This window comes from Crocodylus porosus, unplaced genomic scaffold, assembly GCF_001723895.1.
Source record: "Crocodylus porosus isolate Cpor-Errol unplaced genomic scaffold, CroPor_comp1, whole genome shotgun sequence".
Classification (NCBI taxonomy): domain Eukaryota; kingdom Metazoa; phylum Chordata; order Crocodylia; family Crocodylidae; genus Crocodylus; species Crocodylus porosus.
In genome coordinates this window covers 3,157,176-3,166,566 of record NW_017728924.1, presented here as the reverse complement: position 1 = coordinate 3,166,566, position 9,391 = coordinate 3,157,176, and the positions used below count along the sequence as shown (strand labels likewise).

General features: G+C 49.7%; 1 protein-coding gene across 3 annotated transcripts in view; it reads right to left on the bottom strand.

Annotated features, from left to right (window-relative positions):
• Positions 1-5,598: 5,598 nt before the first annotated feature.
• The window catches only part of KIAA1210 (KIAA1210 ortholog), a 54,719-nt gene continuing 50,926 nt past the window's right edge, over positions 5,599-9,391 (bottom strand). For all 3 annotated transcript variants that reach the window (XM_019540229.1, XM_019540231.1, XM_019540230.1), the window contains exon 12: positions 5,599-7,680. In XM_019540229.1, the coding sequence (XP_019395774.1) occupies positions 7,505-7,680 (176 nt within the window). In that variant the 3' untranslated portion in view covers positions 5,599-7,504. The remainder of the gene's footprint in view (positions 7,681-9,391) is intronic.

The window sequence follows — 9,391 nt, the reverse complement described above, 5'->3', positions numbered from 1 at the left end:
CTTGGTGCCATCTGCAAACCTCCCGAGAGTGCACTCCAGCCCATCTTCCAGGTCAGTGATGAAGATACTGAACTAACCAGCCCCAGGACTGACTCCCTGGGGCACTTCACTCGATACTGGCTGCCAACTAGACCTCGAGCCATTGACTACTACTCTCCGACCCTGATGATCGAGCCAGTTTTGTATCCCCCTTACAGTCCATGCATCCAACCCATGCTTTCTTAGCTTGCTTGTGAGAATGTCGTGGGAGCCCATATCAAAGCCTTGCTAAAGTCAAGGGAAATATCATATCCACTGCAATTCCTGCACCCACGTTGCCTTTTATAACAAGGTGACTGACAATCAGGTTGGTCAGGCATGATGTGCCCTTGGCAAATCCATGCCGACTGTTCCTCATTACCTTCTTCTCCTTCAAGTGCTTGAAGATGGATACCTTAAGGACTTGTTCATGATTTTTCCAGGAACTAAGGCGAGGCTGACCAGTCTGTAGTTCCCTGGATTCTCCTTCTTCCCTTTCTTAAAATGGGCACTATATTTGCCCCTTTCCAATTGTCTGTGACCTCTCCATATCGCCATGAGTTTTCAAAGATGATGGCCAGTGGCTTTAAAAATCACATTATCCAACTCCCTCAGCACCCATGGGTACATCCCATTTGGCCCCATGGACTTGAACACATCCAGCTTTTTTGGGTAGTCCCTAACCTGTTCTCTCAGGACTGTTGGCTGCTGTAACAAGGGGGCACCCTGGGGCCAGCCTAAGTGTAGACCCATCCACTTGTCTTAGGGCCAGCCGCCCGCCTACCTCGCCTTGCTGTTATATGCTTACATGATTTTACCCAGGCAGGAGGCTGCCCATTTATTTGCCCTGACGACAAGGGCCTATGGATACGACTCCAATCTTCCCTTATCGTATCCCACGCCTCGCAGATAGCTAGCACTGGGACCCGAGCTCCCGAGTCTCACGTGAGACTCTCGCTCCCTACCGAAGCTCGCAGTCCCAGCGCCCTCACCCTGGGCTCTTCCTTTATACACGTACACTGGGCCCCAGGCCCGCGCACACTCTCAGGGCTCCAACCCCACTCTCAGGACCAGGGCTGCGAGCCGTCCCCAAGCCGTCCCTGGGCTATCCCCTTATCCCTGGCCCCAGGGGCTTCCTTAATAGGTCCCCGAAGCTCAGAGCCCCACTCCTCTGAGCTTCATGCTGGTTCCTATGTGCCGCCTCAGGCCCCCCGCCACAGCCTGGGCGCTGCCACAGGGCCCTCCACCAGCCTGGGCCCCGTACTCTCGTGAGCCAGGGATGTGGGGCTAGGGCTAGGAGGTGCCCCGTACTCACCTTTCACCGGGCAGTAACTGGCCTGGTATTTCTGGGAGCCACAGACAATCCCACCAGGCAGGGTGCAGCTTTCTGTCATGCCCAGGACCACGAGGCCTCCTTCCCACAGCCCCAGTCCTTACCTCCAAGGATGGTCCATGAGCAGCAGTTCAGCCAAGCGTTGTTCCTTTGTCTGTGGCAGCAAACTGCTTCTCCCCTTGCAGTTCAGGGCCCAACTCCTACGAGCACAGCTGGGCCCAGCTCCCAATCAGGCAGCCCTGCCTAATTGGCATTGGAGCCAGCTGCTCTGCTGCTGCCACCCAGACCCCTGTGAACAACAGAGCACCCTGCGCTGTTACAGATGCATACCTCTTCCAAAATCTGTGCTGCCAGCTTGGGTAGCCTAGGAACTTACTTTGCCTGTGAAGACTAAGGTAAAAGAGGCATTGAGTACTTCAGGCTTTTCTGCACCCTCTGCCAGTAGGCTGCCTCCCCCATTTACTAAAAGACCCACATTTTCCCTGATCTTCCTCTTGTTGAAAAGACACACTTGCAGAAACCCTTCCTGAGATCTCCTATCTTCCCCTATCTTCACCTTCAAGTTAACTGGACCCCAGACTCTCGGCAAGCAGCAAAACACACCGGGGCTGCCCAGGGCCGCAGCAAGCACTAAGCGCACCATTTCCCCACACTGCAGGTGAAGACTCCTAGACGGACAGCTAGTCATCCACAGAAGCGTCCCCCCTGCAGCATCTGCTTTTCCTTCGCACTAGCAGAAGCCTCCTCACTCCAGCAGTTTAAATGCAACAAGTTTCTAAACAGAGCTGCTGTTCAGGCGTTTTGCAACTCTTCCCTGCCCTATGGCGAAGGTACTAGCACCCTCTACTGTCACTGAGCAGCACAGTTGTCAGCCTGTCCAGTAAACACAAAACTTCAATGACAAGTCACTGGTTCCTTTAGTTAAATCCCCCAAGTCACAGGGGTCCATAGCTTTGCCTGCCCTCTTCATTGTGCAATAACTGTTGCACTGCTAGGGAACTCTTTCTGTCCTAGAAATACTTAACGCAATTCTTTTTTTTTAAATAGCAAATTACCGCTGTGCTTAATGACTAATATTATTTGAACTGAGAGCACATTCAAACCAGTCAGGATTATTTTGGGCTTAGAAAATGGAAAATCAAAGATAAATCAACATGACTGCAAAAACACTCACTGGTGGCACCAACCTTCACGATTTCATGACAAAGCCTGTGGTTTTTGGCGTTTTCCCTCAAGCCCCAGCATCTAGACTCATGTGACTCCATGACACACTCCGGTAATTCTTTTTTGGTAACTTTCCAGCCTTCTTGATCGCATGTTAGAAAAAGTGAACCTCAAAAATCCAGAAGGCAAAGAAAAATTAACTTCCAATTAAGGAGTGTTTCAGTATCGTAGGCTTTTAAAGCAACCCCAAGATCCTATATAGGAAGGGTAATAGTCAAGCACTCACCTGGGTAGTTGTACACATGCTTGCTGAAAGCTAACTGGCTCATTTTGGTAAATTTTGGGGAGACTGGCTGCAATTTTTCAAGCCAGCTTTTTTCAAACATTTTTTCCTCACCATTTTTTTTAAAACCATCCAAATATTTCCTTTCTCACAAAGTTACTTTTTCCTCCATTTAATTTTTGGTCAAAAATATTCTGAAGAGGAATGTAAAAACGGCAACTTCTAGCACATTTTAGATGTGGGGGAAATGACCCCAGGATGGGTCAGCATCCAACCTTTCAAAACCAAAACTCTTGAAAGGCTTCAAATCTAATTTTTCAGTTTTTGACAAGTTCACACTTTAGGGCATTTGGTGTGGGGGGGGGGATCAGAATGGGCTGTGAGGTCTTGGTTTGTGTCCATCAGCCAAAACATATTTATATCTACAGAGTATCTGTGGGGTTAACTGATCAAGTGCAGGAGTGGGTGGATTTGCAGAACACCAACATTTCTCACGGTGACTACATCTATACCTGAGAGAACCAACCTCAGGATGCCAGAGTCCCGTTCATCTCACTTACAATTGCCTCGCGCACCTCATCACATGTAGCTTTGGACATCACACCTTGTCTGCAAAGTCAAGGCCATGACCACACTTGAAGTTTGCTGCAGGGCTCACTTACCTCCATGAAGTGATCTGGAACTGCTGTTGCACAAGCAGTGCATGCACACCTGGTTGAGCAGCTCCCCTGTAAAATAGCCGCATCCACGATGCCTTCTGGGCAGGCAGCCCATGGCGAGATCGAGATGCCCTGCTGCTGGGCTCTGGGCTTTCCCTTCCTAAGCACTCTGGGAGCTTGGGATCAAAGTGGAGAAGTCCCATGATTCCTCTTGTTGCATCCATCACTATTTTGTGGAGTCCCTGCCACTCTCACAAGCCCTGCAAGACGGTGCTGCAGCCCTGATCATCACTGGTGGGGACAGGGCACTGCACAGTGCATTCTACACAACCACCTGCGCTGAAACGGATCTCCCTTTTCCAAGGGCTTTCCTTGGTGAGCAGTTGCTTTTGGGCTTGGCCCTGACTAAGAGAAGCCTCTCAGTTGCTCCCAGTATGTACCTAGCCTGCTTGGTGCTGTCTGGGCTGCTATGGAGAAGTGTGGTGATAACAAAAAGGTCCTGTCCACTCTAAGCCAAGTCACAGGGCCTGGCAACGCACGAGAGGCTGCTGTTGGCTTTGCACAGGTGGCATTCCTGAGTTGTACTGGCAGAACCACGTGCCTCTTCTTTGCCCTGCAGGACCAAGCTTTCATGAACATGAGTGATTTGTTCATGGTTATGCAAGGCCCTCCTCATCGCTGTCCACCTGCTTGCATGTGGCTTGATCTGGGAAAACACACAGGGTGTCAGGAACTTTGGAAACTGTTACCTGCTTCTGGCAATGACCAACTGAACTGGTGCTCTAAGGACCATGATAGAGGTGAGGATCTTGCTCCCAGTCCAGGAGACCTGGTTTCCTCTCTGCTTCCTGCCTTCCAAAGCCTTTTCATGGACACTTCCACAGGAGAAAGGACCTGGTTAAGCAGTATCCCAAGCAAGTGCAAAGTGACGGTGGAAGGAGCACTGGAAACTGCAGGGTAGACGGAGGTGCCTTACTGTCAAGACTGGGGACTGCAATATTCATGCAATAGCTGCGTGCTGTATTTTGCTCAACCTCTCTGAGAGCAGGAGAGAGAGCCAGGAGGTGGGCAGAGCTGCTGAACCGTCTGTGCAGCCAGACAGGCATCTCTGCGAAATATTGCATCTAGTCTGGGGTGCATCATGTTCCTACTTAGAGGCTACAGCCTTCTACTGCACCAAACGTGTACCTCTGAGCAAGGCTTTCCTAGTGATCGGTACACACTGATAAAGTTCTGTGCATAATGGGGCAAGGATTTCATTACTCTGCCTTGCACAAGGCTGTCAGGAAATTTCCAAACGATGCCAAGTCATTCATTAAAAACCCACTGAGAATACAAAACGGGAGAGCCAGCTGCATGGTGCAAGTGACAGAAAACATGACTGAGCATTTGTAACCTTGTACAGAGTGAAGCTAGTGCAAAATGAATGAACCAAGCAGCTGTTGTGTGCATACCAATCTGTGCTTCCTTAGGAGTCAACGCGCTCTCTCATCTTGTGGTGATGGAAATGAAAGGCCTGTCCTTGATGGGCGAGGGACTTTGTGGGTGCTCCCTGCATTCCCTATTCTGTTGCCTCCTGGCTGCAAGTCACCACGCAGCATGGAGCTGCCCAGCTGGCAAGCACAGCAGGAGCTGTCAAATACCCTGGTTATTAAAGGATGTGATCAAGGCTAATATTAGGCCCATGGGCTTTGATTTTGTAGAGGAAGCCTGCTCTTTGGTTTTTATAAACAACATGCTCTTCAAGGTTACAGGACGCCAGTGACCAAGAGCTGGGGAGATCTGACTCAGCAATGTCGGGAAGAAAGCTCTCCCCTGGCAGCCAAATTCTTCTGATCAGCTAATTATCTTTTTAAAAGGGGAGAGGGCAACTCTCTCAGCAATGCCTTGGCTCACTGAGCTTCCTTCCTGGCCTACCTCACATCAGTTCCTTTGCCAGGAAACAACACTTCAGCCAGCCTGACAGCCCCAAATAAAATCTCGTGTCTTTGCTCTCTTAGTCCTAGACTCAAAGTGCTCCCAGTCTGAGATCTAGACAGCCCCACAATCCCTCCCATCATGGCCTTTCAAAAGGCCTCTTCCCCTATTAAGGCCCCACTGTTCTTCCCTCCCCAACCCGAGAAGCAGAGCTCTGGCTGACCCATTATGACAATAGCATTTAATAGTAAACCAAATATGGAGATGGAATACAAAAGGAAGCTCAAGGCAAGGATTACAAAAACACATATACATACCATACATTAGAGAAGAGAAAGACAACACTGACGGTAAAAGCAACAGGGGAAGAGAGATCCTGGTATGGCTTGCAGTAGTTAAAGGTGAGGGATTGCAATCCAGACTAGTCAGAAGTGAAACGGGAATTTCAAAATATAGAAAAGTGCCTATTTTACAGAGGGACAAGCAAACCCGTGGTTGTGACATCAGCTCTCCAAAAGTGCAGGACATGGTGCCGAGTTTGTTCTTTTACATAATACTCAAAGGAACACAAGTGCTTCAGTTCTTTGCAGGGGAAGATTCATGCCTCAGGAGAGAGACACACGTGTGGTAAAACGGGCCCAAATGACTGAGCTGACGGAAATACTCGTATTCTTTCCAGTGGTTTTACTCACATGAACGGACCCATTAGCTTCAGCAGGAGGGCTCGTGAGAGTAAGCATTCATCTGCATGAATACATTTCTAAAAATCTGGCCCTTAACACTGGATACAGATTTAGTTATGGATTTAAGCTCAGGCCAGAAGTAGGAGGTAGAAATTCTGGTAATGAGCTGCTCCGAGATCAAATTTGGCCTTTCGCATTTCCACCTATCACCTGACAGCACGCTGCTGAGTTAAAACGAAGAACCACGAGGCAGCTTTTTGCTAAAGACACTCCACCAGCCAAGCCAGGCCCCCCTGTTTGTACTGCTTGTAAACAGAAGATGTCTTATAATGTGCAAGGCTACAGCGAGGAGAAAGGGCAGGTGGGAGTTTTTCAGCTGTCACCACTAGGAACGGCATCTTGCAAAGCTTTGGTGAACGTCGATGGCGAGACTGCTACAGACTTCAGTGACGGCCAGCTGGGCTGCTTGTAGCCGGACCGTCCTAAAGTTTAACTTCAGTTGTGAGCTTAGGAGCGAAGGAAGAACAGGCTTTGTTTCTAACCGTAAATGTGACAAAGCTCCACAAATGCAGAGTGCTGCTCTTTGCTCTAGGCAGGCGTCCTTCCAATGAGAACCCGGTGGTTTCCTCCCTCCCCACCACTCCCTTCACGATGGACCTCTTGCTAAAATAGTTTGGGGGAAGAAATCTCTAGCAAGCAGAAATTAAAACTCAGGAGGCTATCGCTGGTAATAGGTTTACACTCAGTGTCCAGGGACATTGCTCCAGATTTACAAAGGCGTCACCAGAACAGAATGTGGCCCATAAAGGAGATAGCGTTTTTCTAATGCTTGAGAAACAGAACGCAAGAGGGCGTGCAGGTCTGGGCCACTTCCGCGGGTGGTACTTTATGCAGTTGGATGCTCACGTCCAACCGCCTCTAGCTGCCTGCAAATCAAGAGTCTGCTAACCCCACCTTTATGCTTATGGCCACTATGAAACAGATACAATGCAAGCCAAGAGCGGGGGCAGATCTGCCCCATCCCAACATTAGAGTGGAAATCATCGCAACACCAGTGACAGCCAGTCTAGATGCTCCAGTGCACAGCTGCGAAGGCTTTCCCTAACGCTAGTCATAGGAAAATCGGACGAAATACTGCACAAATATGTTTTTGACGGGAAATGCATCAATGTCCCAAAATGCCTTTTCTTGCAGCATCCCTATCTCTTTGTCAAATGCGTCATAAGTATGTAGTGATCAGCCAGAATTTCCTAGCTGAATTTAGACGTGGGGAGTGCTGGGTTTCCTTCTGCCGGTGGCTACCCCTGCAATGGCTGGTCATCTTCACATATTTACAGTCACTGGCTGAAAAGTCCAAGGCTCTTATTTCATCCTCAAAAAAGTCGGTCACAGTGAAGAAGTTACTGGGTGGGATCAATACAGCTACTGCTAATGTTGAGCTTGTTTGCTATTGTACAATCTGGGGCATTTCACTCCAAGCTTTAGCTTTTTTCTTGGCCAGGGACAGCCAGGGAGGTTCAACAGGGCCGCACGGTGCCATTGGCAGGTTAGAGGACTGTCTTGTTTCCTTTTCAGCAGTGGGAGCCCCTGATGCTTCCTGAGCAGCAGATCCAACTGCACCTGCTGAAAACAACACCAGAGCCATCATCAGCATAGCAGGGAGTTAAAAGCACAGCTTGCTAACCAACTTTTGTCCTGCTCTTTAGAGCAACATCATCTAAAGGCCACACAAAACCCTGTTGCTTGAGGCACAAAAATGCCTGCAACGCAGTGATGACACAACAGGAACTAGCAGTCCGACCTTCTTGGCAATGACTCGGCTGCCTGGTCTCCAGCACTGGCCAGGATGCTGTGCTCCCCTGCCAGAGCGAACAGGAGCTGTTTGTGGATGCCAGCAGCAAAGCTCATGATGAAATCAGTGAAAAACATCTGCTGACTCCTGGTCAAAGCCAAGGGAAGTTCCCTGCCCTTGAGGTCCACTCAGCTGGCAGATCTCATCTACCCTGACCCTGGAGCAGCCTTGCTTGTGTCCTTCGGGGAGTACGCTCTGCCCCCTAGCAAAACCCTAGATACATGGAAAAATTTTCCGAAGTGCCCAAGTGAACCAGGAACCCAAGTGCCAACAGGAGTCTGGCACCTACATGCTCAGTGCCTGGGGCGCACCTACACTGCATCACATATCGGGGTAGGAGAAAGTTATTGGAAGTCATTTGAAAGATAAAAGGCACAACCCAGTTTAACACTTGCTCTGGACATCGTATATAGGCATTCACCTCCACCTAACCCAGGCAAATTACTATTTAATATGGGGACAACCAGATAGTGGAAGGGTTTAAGATCTTGGCAATCTTCCTGTCTTGGTGGTCAAGTGCTGATAATGCTGTCTGTTACCCTGGCAGCAGGACCTGGCACTTTCCTGAACAAATAGTTTCATAGTTTCTAGGGTCGGAAGGGACCCGAGCAGATCATCTAGATGCATGTTAGAGACTTCAACTTGGATCAGAGATGTGTAAAATTTAAGAATTGAGCATCAATATGAAGACACTGGACCACCAGGACAATCCTTGGAGCAAGACAGCATGGAGAAAAGTTTAAATGCCCACAGATGGTTTGAGTTTCAGCCAAGGAGAGAGTTCAAAGCCTGAGAGGCCAGGCACTGCCAGCGGAGACTGCAGAGCCTCTGTCGGCTCAGGCAGCACGAGCGCAGCGGCGTGGGAGTGCTCCACAGCCATTCCCGACGCCGTTCCAAGAGGGGACTTCCCACTCATGAAGTGCAAGACATACTCGAGCTTCCCACCTGCCTCCTTTTTTCTGAGCTTTGTAACTACTTTGGCAAGTCTGAGGATCAGACTGATACATCCCGGAGTCCATCCAAAAACCACTTGCTTGTGTTGTAATTGTGCACGGCTGAGCTGGCAGCTGACACGAACATTGCTGTGGGAGGGCAGTTCCTCAGGCAGCCATCTGCTGCCCCACCAGCCATCCGGGATGGGGGGAGATAGCCCAGTCACTCGCTGAAGTTTGTGGACTGCATTTACCCCAAAGTACTTTCAGCTGCAAATCTGACTTGTCTGTGCGCCATGGGAGCTCTAGGCACAGGGCTGCAGGACAGCAAAGACATCAGCTGCACCAACCCAGCAGCAGAGCAGAAAGGCACCGTGACTCTCACACCTCTCAGTCAGCATCCCTCCCCTCCTTCCTCCCTGATCTCTTGAAAATGCAGTTTACTTCTGGTCTCTAACAGCGGTAAAACACCACTCCCTCTTAGTTTCATAGTTTCATAGTGGCTAGAGTCGGAAGGGACCTAGGTAGATCATCTAGTCCGACCCCCTGC